At 41.8% G+C, this 21,252-nt stretch overlaps 2 protein-coding genes across 11 annotated transcripts in view; both read left to right on the top strand.

Annotated features, from left to right (window-relative positions):
- cobl (cordon-bleu WH2 repeat protein) overlaps window positions 1–16,495 on the top strand; it is a 57,990-nt gene extending 41,495 nt beyond the window's left edge. For 7 of the 8 annotated variants that reach the window (XM_087174299.1, XM_087174297.1, XM_087174298.1 and 4 more), the window contains 10 exons: window positions 402–996; window positions 4,435–4,608; window positions 8,140–8,461; window positions 9,781–9,896; window positions 10,059–10,250; window positions 10,412–12,018; window positions 12,149–12,376; window positions 12,652–12,768; window positions 13,721–14,038; window positions 14,641–16,495. In XM_087174299.1, coding sequence (XP_087030425.1) covers window positions 402–996; window positions 4,435–4,608; window positions 8,140–8,461; window positions 9,781–9,896; window positions 10,059–10,250; window positions 10,412–12,018; window positions 12,149–12,376; window positions 12,652–12,768; window positions 13,721–14,038; window positions 14,641–14,724 — 3,753 coding nt within the window. In that variant the 3' untranslated portion in view covers window positions 14,725–16,495. The remainder of the gene's footprint in view (window positions 1–401; window positions 997–4,434; window positions 4,609–8,139; window positions 8,462–9,780; window positions 9,897–10,058; window positions 10,251–10,411; window positions 12,019–12,148; window positions 12,377–12,651; window positions 12,769–13,720; window positions 14,039–14,640) is intronic. The other variant, XM_087174300.1, reaches the window with a different exon arrangement.
- Window positions 16,496–20,408: 3,913 nt separating this feature from the next.
- grb10b (growth factor receptor-bound protein 10b) overlaps window positions 20,409–21,252 on the top strand; it is a 65,971-nt gene continuing 65,127 nt past the window's right edge. For 2 of the 3 annotated variants that reach the window (XM_023407499.2, XM_023407501.2), the window contains exon 1: window positions 20,409–20,685. The gene's annotated coding sequence lies outside the window, so the exon portion shown is untranslated. The remainder of the gene's footprint in view (window positions 20,686–21,252) is intronic. The other variant, XM_023407498.2, reaches the window with a different exon arrangement.

The raw sequence follows: 21,252 nt of genomic DNA, 5'->3' as shown, positions 1-21,252 counted from the left end.
ACTGACCTGTCACTGCAAACCCTGAAGTGATTGGTGATTCAGCATTAAGAGTAATTCAGCAAGACAGCATAACATTTGAATAATGGTTAATTGAAAAACGCCACCGCAAAATACATATATCAATATGTACTATCACAATAACACTGCATCACATTAACTGTTTCACTGCCGGCCATTTGTATGTCTTGTTGTAGGATGATTTAAAAGGAATGTTGGCACTCTGATGGATTTGAAGACTCAGACGGCTGCCAGAACTCCACTTGATTTAATTACTCAGTAGTAAACTCTACTTCAGTCCTGGCAGACTGAATTTACAGGCTGATTTATAGGCAGACCACACACACACACATGCACAAGGTGCTCACAGTGAACTTTCCTACTGTCTCTCTCCTTTCTATCAGATGGCTCTTGGCTCAGAAAGCCAGCAGAGGAAAAGAAAGGCTCCAGCCCCTCCTCCCACCCCAGCATCCATCACCCCGGGCTTTGATGACACTTCAACTTCTCCTTCTCCCACTCCTGATAGCCTAGCTATTGAAACACCCACCCCAGCCCTCCGCACCAAGGTGGCACAGTCGGTTCCAGCCTCTTCTACCATTGTGGTAATGCAAACAATGAAACCCGCCCCCTTGAAAGTAGCAATCCAACCTGCCACCCCAACCGCCAGCTCCCCAACCCCAAGCAGCAGCACCACCGACAGCCTAGCTCTCCAGGATTCCAGCTCTGACCTCAGCCACAGCCTTGATGACTCAGATGCTGACCTAGACCAGACTGGCTCCTACTGCAGCACCCTCACCAGCAGCACAGTGAGCGGCTCTGTGCGGGTCCAGCCCGCTACAAAAAGCTCCAGCAGCAGGATGGAGGAATCAGAGATGTCGAGCAGCACGGCTACCAAATTAAATCAAGAGGTGACCTCAACCAGCAGCTCTAGGTCTGAGATGGAGTCAGCCCTCAACCTGAAACTGGATGAAGTTGAGAACAACAGACACAGTGCAATGGGTAAATAACAGACATTCAAGACAGCATGTCTAAAAATCAAGCACATGACATTGAACAACAACTGATATTCCAAAACTGCAGTTCAGATGCAACAAATTTTGAAAAAAATAGTGTGAAATGTATTTTTAATCCTTTAAAATTGTGCTCTCTGAAAACAAACTAGAATTATTTTCCCTTGTTATTGATAACATCCCTCATTTGGCAGACTCCTTCTTCACAAACTAAAGACACCAACACTATTATATTCTTAAACAGAGTATTAGTAGTAATAAAGGAAACACAACACCACAGGCAACAAAGCTGTAATGAGATCTACAGGTACCTGCTGTTTTCATACCTGCCATATATCATTCTTTGTTTTCACATGTTACTTTTGTGAACTCAATTTCTTTTAGTTTAACCAACTGACATGTCACATCTTCACATCGTGGTAAACAAAACATTTACATTCATCAAAGAAAATGAACTTGGCTGTTGATCACTGCACTCTTGACAGTGATGGTAAACACACTCTCTGTATGTTAAGGAAGTGAGACAGTCAGAAGTTGCCTGTAGAGGTTTTCTGGCTTAGAAAGTGACTGAATGTCTGCCCTGGAGAACTGAGCTGTCACAATGCAGCAACGTCTGAAACCTAAACTGTCAAGAATGACGTACATAACCTGTGTGTGTGTCTGTGTGTCTCTGTGTCTGTGTGTGTGTGTCTGTGTGTGTGTGTGTGTGTGTGTGTGTGTGTGTGTGTGTGTGTGTGTGTGTCTCTGTGCCTGTGTGTCTGTCTGTGTGTGTGTGTGTGTGTGTGTGCCTGCGTGCGTGCGTGCATGCATGTGTGTGCGCGGATGCATGCTTCATGGCTAAAGTACAGGAACAAGTGGAGCTGGTTTTCATCATAGCTCATGAGACAATACAGTCCTTGTCTCTTGCCTATGCTTATCAATCCCTCGCGTTCTTATCTTTCTCTCTCTCTCTCCCTCTCTCTTTCTCTATCCCTCTCTTTATCTTTATCCCTCTATTATTTCTTTTTTTTGCCCCTCACACAAACCTTCAAAGCTGGCAGATATAAAGTCAGACAGATCCATCACAGATTTAAACAGGCTCTACATGAACTTTCGCTGGCCCTCCTATTGATCTTTATATAACCTAGATCTTTCTCTGTAGCAAAGTGAGATTGCAGCAGAGGGCTGTCGTGTCTGACAGGGGCAGAGATGAGAGAGCTGCAGACCTCAGAAAAGGGATGAGAAAGGTGAGAGTAGCAGAATGAAGTTCAGAGAAAGGAGCATGGGAAGGTTTTGGCAGAGGGATGACAGGGTAGTGAGGTAGAAACAAGGGGACTCGGGGGGGTTTAAGGAGTGGAGGATGACGGACAGGCAGGTGAAAGCAAGAGAAAGGATGAAGTATGAGGAGGTTTGTGCATTAGACAGGATGGAACAGACAGAACGAGGATCATTAATAAATTTATAGACCTTGCTACTTCTTTTTCTCTATCCTGACACTCTGCTGACAGTGCATCACCTTCTCTCTTCTCTCAGTCTTCCTTTGTTCCCCTATACCATGTGTTAGAAAGTATTCACTTTAAAATGTGTATTTGTACAAAAATAGTTTTATTCCGAAATCCACGTTCTCTAAAAAACATTGTTTTGTCCTACAGACAACCTCAACATCAACTTTTCAACTTTTCACACTGACTGTGAAATATTTTTCATTGCAGCCTGACAACCGCACGTATACATGAACAGTACATATTTGGAAGTGAATGAATAGCTGGTATACACATTAGGGCTGGACAACTACACCCTGCACACAGTATATGGTGGTGCCCTCGTGCTTGTATAGGCATACGCAGAAATGTACACACTCTTTCATTTATGTAGGTTTGATTTAGTCTTTCATCTTTGTAGGTTTAGTTTGGCCTTTCATTTTACGCAAAATTGATGTGTATGTCAAACTGTAAACTGTTTGTCATTTGCTCTGGGAAGCTCTGTGATAAAGATCTCTAATTCTAAATAAACAGAGGTGGAGCTGCAACAGTGTAGTACAAGGTTACGCTAGTATTTTTTTCTTAAATCGTAGTTTTACACTCGCTTCTTTTAGCGCCTGATATTAGGGTAATATAATAGCTCATATCTTCAAATTACATGGTGCTGTAGAAGCATAAAATAAGTAAGCCTGTGTATTCATGGTGTGTTGATAGTGTGTGTGCTGCGCATTAGGCACATTATGTCAGTGTTTACATCAGTCTGAATTCAAAGCTTGAGCTTAGTTGAAAAACAGAACAGAGAACAACAAAGCTGTAGTAGTTAAATTAAAAGTATGTACATGTAGAATGTGGATTTCTTCCACTACAACTTCATGTTGAAGTGAAACACTGTAATACCACTGTGGAGGCATCAGTGCAGCTCTGTGCAGTGCAATAACTAAATACAGAAGGAGAATTCAACCATTTTAACCTCTGTGTCTGTGCGTGTGTGTGTTTGTGTGTCTGTGTCTGTGTGTGTGTGTGTGTGTGTGTGTGTGTGTGTGTGTGTGTGTGTGTGTGTGTGTGTGTTTGTGTGTGTGCTCCAGAGGCTGTCAAGGTTGTGATGGTGTAGTTTATCATCTCAGCTCTGCCTGCTGTTTCAGTTCCCTCCTGTTGTCGTCAACAGAGTAAACAGATAAAGTAGCACATCGACAGCACCTGCTGACTAAGACGCAGCACACTGATGCATCACAAGCCTTAGAGGGAAATTTAGCTAGCTGTATATCAGCTGCACTGTTTTACAGTAATTGTGTTTTTGCAACTACATCCCAATATGTTATCCAGATTGATTTTGTCCCATTTGTCAGTCCATACTTCTGTCAGCATCACCTGTCTCCTGTGCTTTATGTGTCATGGTCTTTACATATCACACGTCGGCAGCTAAGAAATAAAACAAATAGTTCCACTCCTTTTACATATTTATTTTTAACTGGGAATTTTACAACACACAGGATTTATATAAAGTGGAAGGACGCTGCAAACTGGCTGTTTTCTTAAAACTTCAGCTGATATTCTACAGACTTTTTTGCTAAGGTAGGGCCCTCTACTACAAGTAAACTGTGAAAATCCACTGGAACAATAGTGAAAACCTACAAATTAGTGAACTGTAAACACTGGAGTAACTTGCTGTACTTTAACAGCGATAACCTCCATGGTTCAGCAGACAAAGAAATGAGTTCTGCCCACAGAAACTCAAATTTCATAACCAGAAAATCCTAGGATAAAGAACTGTAGCACAGAAACACAGCAGCCAAGTGTTAAATAAATAAAGAATAGAATAGAAGAATAGAATAAATAAAAGACAAAGATCTTGATGTTTACATAATGTTTTCTCTGCTACTTTCAGTTTGATAAGAAGTTTGCATGTGAGATGTTTGTTCCCCGTGACCATCAGTGCCTGCCCTGCCTGCATGTTGTTTCTCCTCTAGGAGCCTCTGATCAACCAGTGCCACCCAAACCTCGTCGTTCCCTGGCTCAGGGACCACCACAGCTTGTCCTAACCCCCACTCCATCCACTCCTCCCCCGCCCTCCCCTCCCATTGAGCCCACAGAAAATGACTCCCCAGTGAGTCCCATGGTGATGGAGGAAGCAGCTCCCCAGTGTAGGTTCCAGATGGACTGCGTCTCCCTTTCCTTCACTCTTGGTCTTTCTTTTTCTTTCCTAGAAGCTGCGCCCCTGGTTCTCTGACTTTTACTTGATTTGTTTAAATTTGAGTTTGTGTCTTTGCAACTGTCCTTTATGTATGTCCTGCACTCTGTCTTCACATGCCATCCATTTCTCAATCAGCGACCCCGGGCAGCTGAGTTGTTAAGTGAGACCCAGTCCCTGTGAGGTCAAGGTGCTTCATATCTATAAATGTCAACCTGTAAGCCCTGTTATTTCTTCTGGGCCCAGAGGTCAGGGCTAGGGTCAACACCAATCAACTGGAGTGCCTTTTATGTTGCATCTATACAGTAGATGGGAGTATATTAGATGTATAATGGAAGAGATGCTGAACCATATGTAAGCTACCGTCTCTCTCTTAAGGGGTTCTTACTTTTGTATGTTGTACTCAGTTTCTTTCTTTACCTTTAGGATTTTCTCTGGATGCTGTTTTGATCACCATTCCCACCAAGTGCAGTGTTCATGATCTACCCACCTCAAATCACATCTGTTCTTTTCTTTACTCCCTTCCCCGCACCCTCTTTTGTAGTGTACTGCTGTGGGCCTGTGCGTCTGCGCTCCAAACACTCCTGAAGTCTCTCTCTGGCTCGACCCTTCCTTTGTTCACCAATCCTTCAGTTTCCGTTGCCTCTTCTTCTGCTTCACCCTTCTCCTTTCTGCTGGACATCCCTCCGACATTCACCATCCTACTGTCACTATTTTAAGAAATGTTCTACTGTTTCTTCTCTCCTCTTGTATTTGTTGTGACAATCTCAGTTCTATCATTATTTTAATTGTCACATTTTTATGACTTGCTTTCACTTGGTGTCACTCGCAGAAGCCGCTTCGCAGCAACTTTATTGCATCTGTTCTTGTGATGGTTTGGATTTGATCCTGTTGAGGACAGAAGATGCCGCAAGTGAAAGCAAGTCATGCTCTCCAATGTTGCTCTTAAAACGATCCTTTTTTGTGTTTGATTTCTTCTTTTTTTCTACAAATGTATGTATATACTTTTGTTGGTTTTGCATTTCAACTTAATCTGCTAGTTGTCATTGATTATGCATGAGATCAGGGCTGAGTTAAAAGTGGACACGCAGAATGTGGTCAGGAGACTATACAGTGACAGATGAGCTAAACCCTGAACGTATCAGTTACAATGTGATTGATGAGTAACAGGCTGGAATGAGGTTATGAGGTGAGGCCATGCAGTATCTATCAGCCAATATTTTGGTGATGTGATATCTGCAGATCAATAGTTGGACAGCGTACGTTTCTCTCTTTGTGCCTGGTGTTGGGGATTATTTTAGAAACATGAGACCTGAAAGCATGCTGCCTTTGGCAATAATATGGAAAGGGTGATCTGTCAATGACATGTTGCTTATAGGTGGTAGTGGCTCATGTATTTTAAAGACAAGTATTTAAAATAAAAGACCTGCTCCCAAGGAAACTCGTAACAGTGGACATTGAAAAGAGATTGACACGACACACTGACTTGTCTGTGACTGTCACGGCTTATAGCTGCATGAATACTTAACATCTTGTTTTTGAAATGATGGGTAGAGATCCAAAATGACCCTTCTGTCGTGACGTTCGATGTGGGCGAAAAAAAGGGTTCATCGTTTGGGGTTCAGAGCAAAACTAAGTATATCATTTGGATCTTTAGCGGAAAAACCACAAGAAACGTGGCCTTACGTGAAAACTGCTTCATAGAAAAATTACGCATTTACAATTTTGAGCACTACATTATTATTATTTATATGTTTTAAAAAATGCTAACTATTCTTTTTGACTGGTGAACATTTCAAAGAAATGGAGCCCTTGTTTTCATCATATGACTCGTTCTGAACTGTGTGAATGCAGTTATTGTGGTGTCACAGAATCAAATTGTTTTTCAGTAAAGTAGGATTTTACATTTTTGCGAAGAAGACCCTTCATTTTTATGTCTGATTAACAATGTACCAGGCAGATCTGATTAAAAAGGTTATTCAGTGAAAGTAATTACATTTTTATGTAAAATATCATTTATCCGTTGAGTCACTGAGTTGTGATGCAAATGTGTAGCCTAGTAAGTGTGTGTGTGCTTATTAAGCCTGTAGAGTTATGCTCATGAACATACACTCATCTGTGTTGAAGATCAAAATATTTGTTTGAAAGACATTTTTCAATTAAACAGTTGAAGACTGGATCAAGATGGAAAGGTTTTTGTTTTTGGGTTGTGCATGGATTGGTGCATGGTCAGATTTTGATAAGTAACACGTCACAGTATTGATTTGCTTGGGAATGGAGACACCTTTTGTTTGACTTTAACAGAGTCATGTGCCTAAGGTCACATTGAGTTGGAGGTTTGAGAACAGTGTGTTTGGATGTTTACTTGTGTGTTTGTAACGCAAGCATACGGTACACTTGTGTAAACCCATGAGAGCATTACACAGTGTGTATACATGCACTTTTCTGTGTGTGTGTGTGTGTGTGTGAGGATTGTGGCTGTAGCTGGCATGACTAAGCTGTTGCTGGGAAGGCGCTGGGAGGACAGTCCTGTGAGTCATCACCACATCTCCTGGAACTGACTGTTCTCTCCACACCATTAGGACCCGGTCCAAAACTGACAGGCCCAGTACACACACACACACACACACGCACACACACAGACACACACCTGGTATCACTAACAAGGTCACTCTCTGTTAAACCCATTTTAAAGAATCCCCTGTTGAGTTCTCAGTGCTGTGCATGCTGGCCAGGCCACTGAAACCTTAAAAAAAATGGTGCATTGATTTTTATTCTCTTGGCCTAGAGTTCAATGAGATCAGTGACAGACTAAATAACTTCTCCAAAAGCCACAGCACTGACCAGAGCATGGCTACTAAAGAGATGAGAGGGTATGAAGCAATACTCTCTCTGTGGAATCTAAAACAGTACTGTAAAAATCTAATTAAAAGGGTTTGTTTACAGTAAGTCCACCCACATATCATTAAAGCTGTTTTATCAAGCCACAGGTGGTTGTGCTGTGGGCTTGTGTTTGTATATTTGGCTTGTGTTTTCTGGTTTGTGTGTGTGCGTGGTGTCAGAATGAATGTTGAAACTAACGTAAATACTTCCTCTGCTTCCTCTCTTGCTCCTCATGTTCACTCTGCATCCTGTGCTTCTTTTCAAACAAATGTCCTCATGATTTGTTGTGTTGTTTTCCTCAGTAATAATCTTCCTAGGTATCAAAAGTCTTTAAAGGTTTGTGGATTTGAGAAAATAAAAAAAAGGCATTTGTATTTTTTAACATAATGCATGGCATGAGTAAAAAAAACCAGACAGCTGTGATGTCTGATTTGAAAAATGTAATTTTCTATCCCAGTGCAAACCCATTCACAGTTGTTTATTTTTAACAACCTTTTTATTTGGTTGTTGAAATTGACTGTTGCTAACAGCTACTCACAGTTTTAAAAGAGAGTGATAACATCTAATACTGATGCTAAGATCTTCCTCTGTCCTCTACCAGCCTGGCTCCACTCCATGGGGAGCTCTGCAGCCAGTGGCCAGAAACCAGAAACTGAAACACCTGAGGAGGAAACTGTGTCCCTGGGCAGCAGCAGTGGTGGCAGCAGCCTGCCTGACCAGGGTTACGCCGCCTCAGAGGGTATGGCAGACGGCGAGGACTCGGGCATGGTCAGCTCTCCATCTGACACCCAGCCCACGTCCCCGGATGGGAGTTTGTCTTTGGATGGAAGTAGCGGAGGCGGAGCAGAGAAACTGCTGGGACCGGTACGGGACAATTCCAGCGATAGTGACGAGGGATGTGCAACCTGGGGATCAAGACACAGGTAGAGAGACAGTCATACAAAGCTGAGATTGATGACACATTGAGGAAGTGTGATTGGGTGTGGAAAACAAGAGTGAGGGAGGGAAGTAAAGAATGTTAAGGATACTCTATTTGAATTTACATAATTTATGATTTATTTGTCTAACAAGATAATAAAGGCCTCATTCAGGATGGTGAGGCACATTAATGCATGGCTGCTTTGGCCTCAAGAGAAAAGTCTCTGCCTTAGTCAGTCATCTGTCTGGGATAATGCATGTGATATTCACTTTGCTGTCAAGTTGAGGCCAGCCCAACCGCTGATAAGTAAAACCTGCATTAAAATCTTCAACTGGATTCTTGCTTTAGTTTTACACCTGTATTTTCCCCTGAAGAGTGAACCATCACTCTTTCAAGTAACTTTTAAAGTCCCCACAGTTTTCAACTGTGCTAGCAGTAATAACCAAGAACAGTTCTTGCCATGTGTTATATTTGAGTTGTAGCCAAAGGTGGCACCCTCAACTTTTAGTGCTGGGCTTTCATAATTATGGTTCTAGGCTCTTATTCAAAGGCCTTCGTGGAAAATGAATGCTGCCCCAGATCACTTTTCGCCTTTTAAGTTGTTGTGAAATGTGTATGGTAATGTGCCCAGACCAAGGATCTTGGATCGATGCTCTCACTGAGAGAAACTTTATGAATCCGGGGTCTGGCCTGATGCTGCTGGCTCCTCAGTATTCCAGGAAAGCACTATAACCTTGTTTTCTCAGAATCGTTGTGGAAAAGAGCACCAGTCCAAGTCTCTTAGAAGACAAATTCTGTTTGGTTTGGCCTCCTTGTTGCAATTTGTTATGGCTAATACACCACTAACTCATGAGAATGCTCTGCTGAACCCTTGAAGAGAGTGAAGGAAGTTTGAACTGTGGTAATAATATCTTTACTGCTACATGTTTCAAAGCCAGCAGGCTCCAATAAAAATAAAATTCAGCTTTGAACAAGCACAAAATATTTAAAACTCACACCCTTCTTTTTTTTCTTTCTCCTACTACTGAACTGCATTTACCCTTTTGGTTTCTGAGGCAGATTAGTAACGGGAAGGGTGCTGGATGTAACACCAGCATTCAAATACGCGATTCAGCCTAAACAGCTGTTTGGTGGTAGCTGGATGACTGTTAATAAAGATCATGGAGTCATACAGAGTGCTGTATTATGGCCGGCCCTATGTGCTGATCTGTTTTTGCATGAGCAGATGATACGGGACTTGTTATGTTACGGGCTGTTATGTGTTTTTACATGTGTATATTTGCGGATGTCTTTTTGACACATATTTGTGTGCACTGTCCTCAGGCACAATGACATCAGTTCACAGGCAAAGTCAGGCGGGTTCAAAGACAGCTATGAAGACCCAGAGCTCACAGCCCAGCTCCATCAGACTTTGGCAGATTTTGAAGCCGACCTTGCAGGTGAGGGAGGCATGCCATAGATTACAGTTCACTTATGATCCTACACTGGATTTGTGTTTCTTGTGTCGTGTGGTTGTTGAACAAATTACAAATCCATATAAAAATGTGCCACAAGAAACAAAGTATTATGTATTAACATTTTGATCTGCTCCCCTTTTCCAGACCACATTGATATTGTCTCAGTGAAGGAAACTCCCTATACCATGTCCACCGACAGTAATGAGGTGCCAGTGTCCGTAGTGGACATGGATGTGCCAGTCACAGCCATAGATGAAGTGCTGGAGGACTATGAAAGTAACGTTGTAGAAAATGAAGCAAAGGCACTGACGAGGACTGAGTCAGCTGGCAGCAAAGGTAAGAAGAACAATAGATTTAGTGCTTTAGATATTTTTTAATTAATTCCACTAATTTATGCTTTGTTTTCTTCCTCATTAGTATCATTACAACAGAGTTAAAATCCTGTCATCTTTTTTTTATATATTAAATTGACTTTTTCTCACCCCTTCTTCTCACAGGTCCAGATTTTTGTCACCAGTCCAGCACCAAGCCACAGAACAAAAACAACAATGCTTGTACAGCTGCTGACAGTAATAAAAGCAGCAGTGCAAATACTAAGCAGCCGTCTCAACCTGAACAGCACAGGGAGTCACTGGAGAACAAGTCTATAGGTGATGAAAAGAGAGAAAAGATAACAGAGACAAAAATTAAAGAGATGAATGTCACTCAGACCGAGAGTGTTAAAGAGGAGAAGCAAAGAACAACATCAGCAGTGAAATCTAATGCCGACATGCAGAAACAGAGCAAAAGCACTGAGATCAAATCTGATCCTGTAAAAAATAACGCTCAACCTTTTCAAGAGAAGAAACCTGTTCTACCACCAACCAGTCAGAGATCAGTGTCTGCAGAAAGAGTTGAGGAAGGGCACAGAGTTTACCAAAATAACTCCAGCTCCAATACTTCCCACGGTAAAATCACTCGCAACGTCACATCACGGTTCGGTATGAAAACGTTCACTGTGGTTCCTCCCAAACCTTCTGCCGTACATTCTGCTATAGGAGATCCAGCTGTCAAATTAATCGCAGGCGCCATTACGATTGATGATCAAGGAAACATGGTGAAAGGTATCTCCCGGAACAAAGTTGGTGGTTCATCAGAGTCAGGGATTAATTGCGGCGAGGGGTCTCCTCTTCATGGAAGAGCCAAACTTTTTTGGAGCTCAAATGAGAGACAAGAAAGTCCTGTGCACCACAGAAAAGGTCAGATTAATAAGGCGAAGGAGAACATGGATGGCCTGAGAAATACTCCCACTGTAATTTCAGAAACTCCATTGAAGACCAGTAACTCTGGGTACCTGAAAACAACACAAAGTATTATGTATAAACCTGCAGAGAGAACCCAGCCTAAAGAGACAGTTAAAGAAAAAGCTAAAGAACCAGTGACAGACATCCATGTTGCAAAGGAGGAGCGGGTGGAGGTAGAGAGCAAGATTTCAGTGTCAACAAACATTCAGCAGCCAAGCTGTAAACCTGCCCTTTCCCCTCTACTCCTTCCAGACCTGAAAAGAGACCTGTCCTTCCTCAAACCATCCAGGCGAACCTCAAGCCAGTACGTGGCATCTGCCATCACTAAATACGCCCCAAAAACCTCAGATAAACCCAACTCCATCCCTAAAGTCGCTGACTCCTCTGCCTCTGTGAAAACACAGACTGTTGGCTTCCAGAGATCGGGTCGGTCCATACAAGTGAATCCACACCCATCTTCCCAGTCCTCTTTGGCAGATAATAAGGAGAACGACTCTGCTTCTAAACCCAACCCTTCTGGTCCTAAGAGATTAATGAGCTGTCCAGAGTATGTGTCAGATAGCCAGAGAGATTTTGGTGAAGCGAGACCAGACAGTGTTGGATCGACCAAAGGAAGCACTTCTACGCTGGAAACAGAAACAGCCAAGAGTAAGCACATTCAGTCTAGTGGCCCTGCCCAGATAAATGTGACCGCCAGCAATGACAGAGATGATATTAAACAGATTTGGCCCAGAAGTTCCAACCCTGCACAAAGCAGTCCTCTACACTCATCTGCCAAACCACCCACAGCCCCAAAGACCATATCCCAAGGCCGGACAAATGTAAGTAAAACCTGGATTATAAAAATTGCATGTTATGGGTCTCCTGAAAAATAAATACTATGAAGCATTTTAACAATAAAATTGTTCCTGTAAATTACACTGTACTAAATACTCCACATCTTGTCTTCAGAACACAAGGGACATGACGAAGGCAGCCACCCATCTCACACCTGATGCGAGACCACAACCTTCTGTCACAGTATCAGACCGCGGTGATGTACCACAGCCGGTGACAGTGTTTGGGCCACTTAAGAAGTTCAGACCGGTGATCTGTAGATCTGTGGAGAAAGAGACATCTCTGCACAGCAGCCTGATGGACGCAATCCAGACAGGGGGAGGCAGGGACAGGTTGAAGAAGGTGAGATCAAGATAAGCATCATGCAGTATGTGGATGGATGGATGGATGGATGGATGGATGGATGGATGGATGGATGGATGGATGGATGGATGGATGGATGGATGAGAATGTATTGGAAGAGAACCATTGGGCAGTGATAGTGACTACCAGCGATAGAAATATACACTATATTCTTAATTTTCTCAAGAATATTATTGCATTTGCTGATGTTGGCTGGAAGACAAGAAGGGGATTTTGATTTTTTTCTCTTTTTATTTTTTTCCTTTCATTATTAGATATACACTTCTGGTCCCAGTAACATGAAGAAAGCATCTTATGTTGAGGAGGAGAACGAGAGGTCTGCTCTTCTGGCGGCCATTAGAGCCCAAAGCAACTCCAGCAGGCTAAGGAAGGTAAGATACTTGTATCGTCTGTCAATATCAAGGGGCCTTGCAGGGAAAAAAACTTGCTTGAATGGCATCTTGAATGTATTCACATTTATTCTCAAATAAATGTGAATTCATTACTGATTAGGTCAATTTTTTTCCAATACTTTGGTTTATGACCAAATTCCTGCATAATCAACAACATTCCCATTAGTCTTGGCTGCACTTCGTTTTTATTGTTAATGTCAGAACGCACATAATGCAACATAAACATTATACCTACGAAACATCAGCATGTCAGCATCGTCACGGAGCCAACAGCGTGACTGTATACTCTTTGTCTTGTTGCACTTTAAAGAGAACAAACACGTTTACTTATTGCAATTGCATGGCATGAGGAGTATGTAAAAGGAAATGTGAATGTCTCTCTCATCACTTTGTGTTGTTAGCTAGTTAGCAGTTCACAAATTCATGCATGAACCAAGTTATGCAAGCATGGGTGTCTATTTCCATCCCTCTGTGTGGACTGAGAGTTGTGGTTTGCTGTCACATAAGGACCCATGTGGAATGAAAGGGGGCAGGAAACGTGCTGCTGTAGCTGAAACATCTGCGGTTCTATTCTGGAGGTTCCTTACCAGAGGTGGAATCTCTGGAATGCTGCGTGACTAAATTAGTCTCTTAAACGTTGTGCTTCTCAAAAAAAAAAAAAGCATAAATAAATAAAACTAAATACCCCTGTGCAATGGAATTACAAAATAAATAAGATAAAATCATATAAATGTGAATGTGTATAAACGAGATTAGAGCAGAAAAGAATTTGTTTGAACAAAGTATCTCTGTATGTGCTAGTCAGAGGTTGACGATAGATGCACTTGTGCGTGAGTGTGAGTTCAGTTACACATTCTGTATGAGCAGCTGGCTTCCCGCCTATGTTTATGTGTCTAGAGTTACCATTATCTCACTCCTTTGTGTGTTGCAGACCAAATCTGAGGCTGCAGATGAGCTTGAGAAGTTCAGGAAGGTGGTCTCTGAGGAGGAGAGAAGTGCACATCCGCCCTCCTCTCCCTCTCCTCCCTCTGTGACTTCCCCTTCCACTTCACCCCCTGTCTTTACCCCACCACCACCGCCGCCACCAGCGCCCACGGCCGCACCTCCACCTCCTCCCCCTGTCTTTCCCCAGGGTAAGCCTAGCGCTGCGGCACATCCAAGTGCTAACGCCCCCGCGAACCCTGCCTTGGCCAGGGAGGCTATGCTGGAGGCCATTCGCTCTGGATCAGCTGCTGAGAGGCTGAAAAAGGTACAAATACAGAAAAATACTTCATCTATCTACACCACAGAGTGAAATTTGTTACAGAAGTCACAACACCATTGACACATGTCCCATCGGACAAAGATGGCATAAGCAGATGAAAATTTAGCATTACCACAGCATGTATTGAATATCTTTTTTGTTTTTTTATTGAGTGTTGGGGCATAAAACAGCATAATTTCACCCAGAGAGACTGTCATAAAAGAGGAGAGGAAGGGAACAAAAGGACACAGACACGAAAATAGGCAGAGACGTAACAGATAGAGGCAATGAAGCTAAAGGGAGCCACAGAAAAATATATGATTTGAACCAGTTTCCTCTTTCTTCCCATATCTTAGACTCATCCTAGTGTTAGGATGAGGACAATAATCAGAAAATTGTTGAGCACATCTCTTTCAGATCTTCTCAGGTACAAAATTAACTTAAGTTAAGCTAAACCTAAGTTTAGGCATTTTTGTCTTTTTGTCTGTTTGTAGACTCCACACAACCACAGAACTTGTTTTTTTTTGTGTCTGAAAGCAATGAACTATTCTATACTAACACCAAAGTGGAGAAATACAAACATAACATCTTGTGTTTATTTTAACCAGGTTGCTGTGCCCACAAAGACAGTTCAAGTGAATGGGAGACTGGGAACAATCCAAGCAACCTCCTCAGCCCTCACCCAGCAATAAGAGGGAAGCCCACATCACCGCAACCAGGAATAATTGATCAAATTCCATTTTGGTTTTCCGCTTTTTGCCATTGTGCTTTTGCAGCAGACTCTGAGTGAATGTTATTTGAACTTCACATCTCTCACTATCAGTCCGGGGGCCTTAGGCTTAAACTATTGCAGTTTTTAAAGGAACAGTAATGCAGGGAGACTGTTATTTTCACTTATATTATCTACTTATATGTTTTTTATATAAAAGCGGAATGATTTAAACATTTCCTCTTGCAAAAGGAATGTTACTTTGTTAGCCAAACACCTGCAACATCTGTCTGATAAAGGTGTGACAGGTGAAAGGTTTGCAGTTAATTCCATCCATGATATCAGATGTTTCAGCTCCTAACATAACAATAGCTTGCTGGAACATGTTTGTGTTCATCTTTATAACATAGTGTTGCTCCTAAACATATCTTGCCACCTGTACTTGAATTTAGTAGTTTTAACTGGAATGTTGTAAAAATGTGTGCCAATGAAAGAAAATTTAAGTAGTTTATGCTACTTTCATTTTTTTTTTTTTTTTTTTTTTTTTTTTTTTGTTCTGATCTTTTTTTATTTGCTTTTACCACAGAAAGTCATGGCCTTAGTCGATGCCTTATACTGTTGCTCAGTGTTACGTATATGATGTTTGCTGTATAAATTCTATGAGGGGTGCAATAAGTTGGATCTGACAATGTTTCCAGATTCAGTCAATTTAATATTTGTTTAACCAATGAAGATTATTGAAATCTTAAATACCCTTAAGAAAACAATGATTAGATCCATTGGAAATGTTTTAAGTATGTAGATCTGGTCCATGATGCCAACTGCTACAGTTCCTGGCTCTGAGGAGTAAGATGGTGAAGACTGACTAGTGCCTGTTAGATCATCACTATGCTCCTGTTTTGGCATCTAGCCTTCAATTGTGCTGTTCTTTATAATCTAAAGACATTGTCAAATCTGGTCAGCACCCTGTAGAAATGCATATTTGTACAGGGTGCAATATGATTGACCATGCCTTTTTATGTTTGACATATATTACATATTAAGATGAACCTTTCCTTTCATTGACATCTCAACACTTTAGAAGCATTATTATTTAAGTATATCAATGGTGGATGCCACAATGAGCAAAGAGATTAGTTTATTAATGGTTATGTAACACAAAAAAGCAGTTGTAGGGAAGCAGAGGTTTAGGTTTAGGTCTTCATTCTGTGGAGAGAGGACCCCTGTATTAAATGTTATAGTTATGGATAAAGTAGGATGTTCACGCTAGAATGATACAAACCTATAGCATCCATATTCAGGTGTAAATGCTTGCTGCTGTGTATTGTGACTAAAGGGAGTTGCATTTAGTTTTATAGAGATTTATTTTAATTTATGCTCACTTTCAACACTCAAAAAAAAAAAGTTTACTGTTGTATGTTTTATCTTGAGAGTGAAAACCTTAAGAGCTTTTCTATTTTTTCTTTCTCTAACTAGAAAGAGTTATTTCATTTCTGCTAGTAGATGGTTTCATCTACACACTATAGCCTACAGCACATTGTAGCACTGTATATTTTGTAAACTGAAGAAAGATCATCGCTGTGATAGATTTGATTTAAAACTTTGATAGAAAGCTATTCCACCGGTAGCATCAACATTTTTTAAGCTATTGCTTTTTAAGTTGTAATTGCACATTGTTTTTTCAGAAGGTTGCACAGTTATTTTTGTCTACCTAATTTTTGATTCAATAAATAATTTTGTAATCAAGAGGAAAATGACTTGCTGCTGACATTTTTCTTTCTCTGTTGAAATGATACAGATCATAAAGTGTCATTTTCCCCCTCAAATAGCAAAGTATGAACCTTGCCCTGGAAAGCATCACTCTAATGTGCCTGTGCCATTCCCAGCACTGTGGTTGCCTATAGACTGTGGTCATCCTGCTGTCCTTATGAAATATATTGTAACCTCCCTCTCTCTGCCACACCACAGATGAGCTACTATTCCGGGCAGCAGTTCATCGCCCTGACTCATCACTATGTTGTCACACAAAATGACTCTCAGAACTTGAACCTAACCTGCATTCCTGATTCCTGAAACACTAGTCACTGGGCCCCCCTGCCCTCCTCCCCAAAGCAACTGAATGATGCAAATTAGTTGCAAAATCACATGGAAATACACAATACAGATGCACATATTGGCAAATAAATCAAACACACAGCCAAGACAACGCAGGAGTGGCTTAGGAACAACTCTATGAATGTCCTTGAGTGGCCCAGCAAGAGCCCTGACTTAAACCCAATCGAAAATCTCTGGAGAGACCTGAAAATGGCTGTCCTCCGACAGTCCCCCTACAACCTGACGGAGCTTGAGAGGATCTGCAGAGAAGAATGGCAGAAAATCCCCAAATCCAGGTGTTCAAAGCTTCTTGCGTCAGACCCAAGAAGACTCGAGGCTTTAATTACTTTCACCTAAGAGTAAACCGTCTGAATACTTATGTCAGTGTGTTAGCTCAGTTTTTCCTCTTTAATACATTTGCAAAAGATTTTAAAATTCTGTTTTCGCCTCGTCATTATGGGATATTGAGTATAGATTTAGGGAAAGAATCAATGTTTTCAATTTTAGCATAAGTCTGCAACCAAACAAGATATGAAAAAAAAAGTGAAGGGGTCTGAATACTTTCTGAACGCTCTGTAAGTCAAATAGTGCAGAAGGGTAATCTTGTCTGTGTTGGCCAGAGAGAGCTGTAAATTCCTGCAGGGACCACAGGCTCTCTTGCGGGTCAAAATTCATTCTCATTCTACAGCCATTCTAATCTGCTTTACAAATCTCTGAAGGATGTGTACGGGTGGGTGGATGTCTCTGTGTGTGTGTGGGTGGGTGTGGATGATATTTTTGTTGTGTACGTGTGTTTGAGCTTGTGCCTGTGTTACAGTTCCAAACCATTTTAACCATCCTGCCAACGTAAACAACCCCTGAATCAAGAGTTACCAGAAGATCACGCCACATAATACAACAGAAATAAATTCAGTTAGGTTTGGCTGTGGTTATGCATTCACCGACCTTATTGGTTTGTTTGTGTTTGTTGCCATAACAGTTTCAAATGAAGGCCGGAGGCAGGGAATGCTCCATGTCGCTATGTCAATCACCATGTTGACTAATAAAATTGAGATTATGTAATCATATATTTCAGATCACTTCAGCCACTTTCAATAGCTTGTTTAGATTCAGGTGTGAGAAGGAATATGCCAATAGTCACGTCTTGCAGAATATGTTTCTTTTTTTAACTCGATAAATTATGAGCAGTAAATAGTATAAAGTGTTGACTTCCCTCTGTGGCAGCAATAAAAGCATATTCATCCATAGTCCTGTGATAGACTTTAATGAAAGCCATTCACCAACTGCCTCGACTTGTATTACATAGCTTTGTTAGCCCTGACGTCCCGACTTATGAGTGATGGACACAGTGACACAGACTATCAGCAGGGGTTTATGTTGACTTTGTTTTCTGATGTCGAGCAGTCTACTATGTATCTGATCAATCAATTTGAACAAAAGATCTGTTTGATGCTGAATGTCTGATGAGGTGAAATCAACATAATGTGTCTCATAGGAAGAATGCTTTGTTGCATGGTGGCACCCTGAATATGAGTGACATGATGTGTGTTTGTTTGTAAGTATGTGTGTGATGAAATGGTTGCAATGGCACATTAAGTGTGTGTTTACACACACTGAGGGAACACAGTGTGAGCCTCCTGTGGTCCTGATCCAGACACATAGGCACACACACACACACGCACAGCTTAGGACTGATGACCTTTTCCACTTCAGACTCCCACGGTGTGTTCCCATCACTTGAACTAATCAAAGTCTGAACTATCCCAGGCACTATGAAAAATGAACTGAGCGCTGGGTTATCCCTGGTGACACTGCAGCCTGGAGGCAGAGCTTCATCTGACAGTGCTGTGGGGTTCACTTCGAGTCATTACCTTTCACTCACTCTTCCTACTGTAAAAATATTTTACACTAGTTAGCGGTCTAAACTGCAATAACACATGAGCTGAATGTATACCTCCTGATGTTGCCCTCAGCCATATAAACATCAGTAGGTCTTATGCAATACACTTACAAGGCTCAGGGGGATAAAAACACAACCTTGGCAGGAAGGCAACACTGGTGCAATGAGACTTGACCCCCAGTTGTGCAATATACATACCTCACAGCTACTACTGTTTTAACTCCTGATTGTGCTTGTCAGAGCAGGGCTTTTAATTAAAAGAGGAGTGTTGTCCTTAATTTTAGGTTCATGGTGTAGATATCCTTCCCCTATGAACATTTTGGTCAGAAAAAAATTATTTTTTAAAGGAATAACTTGTAACATGGACATATAAATAAACTCTGCCAAGGCAAATGTCAAACAACATACACCAGACTGAGAAGGAAAAAAAAAAACATTTAACATCATTGTAAATGAATTTAACAGGTTGTTCCCTGGCCCATCCCCCATCCCTCCATCAACTTTGGTGAAAATGGTTTCAGTACTTTTTGCGTAATCCTGCTGACAAATAAACAGGTGGCGAAAACATAAACTCCTTGGTTGACGTAATGAACTTTGACCCCTTGCCACATCCAGCACAGGACATGCAATCCTTTGATAAGAAAGGAAGGAACAGAAAGGAAACCATTTTTGGAATATTTTTAATGGTTGCTAAATAACTCAATATAATTCATGATAATATAGATCCATATAGAGACAATGTCCTTGAAACTGAATTAAGCTAATGAATATCTGGTGTTGTTGAATGCATTATAAACAACTGAGAGTTCACACAAGTTCATTAAGGGTTTTTCTTCACATGATCCTCAGTAAACAGCAGTAGGCTCTGTGTGCAGATCTATATTGAACATCAAACACTTTCATTTTAAGGGACAATACACATAATATTTCACAAGCAAGTGAAGGAAACAAGGCAGACAATAATCTCCTAAAGGTGCACCTTACAACCCCCAGCTTCAATAAAATTGAAATAAAGTGTACTTAAAATTGCCCACTTTAAAAAGGGGAACTGGGGCATGAAGCAGTTTATATGTTTATATTGATTGTATGAAGAGCTGATTGAGGTATTTTAAACACTTATTAGATTGTGTTCATCCTCTTCTGTTTGTGCAAAGACGGAAGATTGGGAAGGTAGGCTAGTATCATCAGTCACATCAAATTAATAAATGTAATTATTTCAGGTCTTTAAGATTGGTGGAGGGTGGTAAAACTTAAAAGTTTTGTCTTCCATAAACATGAGGTGATTAAACAACTTAGTCAGGGAGAAATAATTCACAATTGAGCAACTGCTTCTGTCTTTATTGTAGATGGTGTGAAATGAGCAAAAACTTGAACATGCAACCTGTTAAAAATCTTGTATATTTATACACTCTGTGAGCCCCAGATTCTCTCTGTGTGTGTGTGTGTGTGTGTTGTTTTTAACAGCACACACACACACACACACACACACACACACACACGCAACTCGAAATGCCACTGAAAGGCAGCTCTTCAAAAAATAAAAGCGGAATCCTCTGAACACGCCCTTGTTCCCATAAGACTTGAACGCCGCATTAATCACCCCTCGCACGTGGGCGTGGTCTAATCGAAAGGGGAGGAGTTGTATGCGTGCGTGTGTGTGTTTGTGTGCGTGTACGTATGTATGTGCGTGTGTATCTGTCTGTGTGTGTGTGTGTGTGTATGTGTGTGTGAGTGTGTGTGTATCCCTGGCCGCATGAGATGAGCTGCCCGCAGTCTTTGCAGCCACTGTTTTCGCCTCCTCCTCTATTGCTTCTGTCTCGCTGTCCAGTCCGGGAATGTTGACCACCGTGGCCTGATCCAGCGCTGCCGAGTGTCCCTTCATCTCCAGACTGCCGCTCTCCGTTTTTGTCTCTGAGGGTCGTAGCCTGCCTCAACTGATCTGGCTGTAAGGTGAGTGCATGTTGCTGGATGGAGAAGCAGTTCCCATGCTCCTTCTTTGGGGGGTGTGGGGGAGGCGGGGGACCACTGAGAGTGGTCAGTGAGCGCGTGAAATGAGCGCCTGAAATAAAAGTTTTAATGTGCTGTTGTGATGACAAGCACTGTTTTGCGGGTCGGAACACACGTGAACGTTGCGCGTAACCGCCTAGCGGGACCTGGGTCCATGCCTGCCTTTCTGACAACGTAGCGGCCAGTCATTGAACTTTGAAAACAAGTTTATTCAGCGGATCGAGCTGTTGCATTAAACTAAACTGACTTCACTGTATTCATACTAGTGGGGAGCTTCCGCCGGAGACACCCCAGCCTGTTCCGGGGTTAGTACGCGTGCCGATACACCGTCTCAATCTCGTGCGCTTTCCTGCACCTTTCCCAACATTTACTGTGATTCGAGTCCCTCGAATAACCTGCCCTGTGTACAGTTGCGTAACAGCGGTCTACAGTGGACCATAGGCTACTTTCAACCCCCCCACCCCCTACCCCCTACTCAATTCTGTGAGAGTTTCACCAGTCTCGCCTTAT

Source organism: Seriola lalandi, unplaced genomic scaffold (assembly GCF_002814215.2).
Source record: "Seriola lalandi dorsalis isolate HSWRI2012SDOR001 ecotype SW California unplaced genomic scaffold, Sedor1 jcf7180002054336, whole genome shotgun sequence".
NCBI classification, from domain to species: domain Eukaryota; kingdom Metazoa; phylum Chordata; class Actinopteri; order Carangiformes; family Carangidae; genus Seriola; species Seriola lalandi.
Note: the sequence above shows the minus strand (reverse complement) of the source record. Positions and strands in the feature narration are given on the sequence as shown.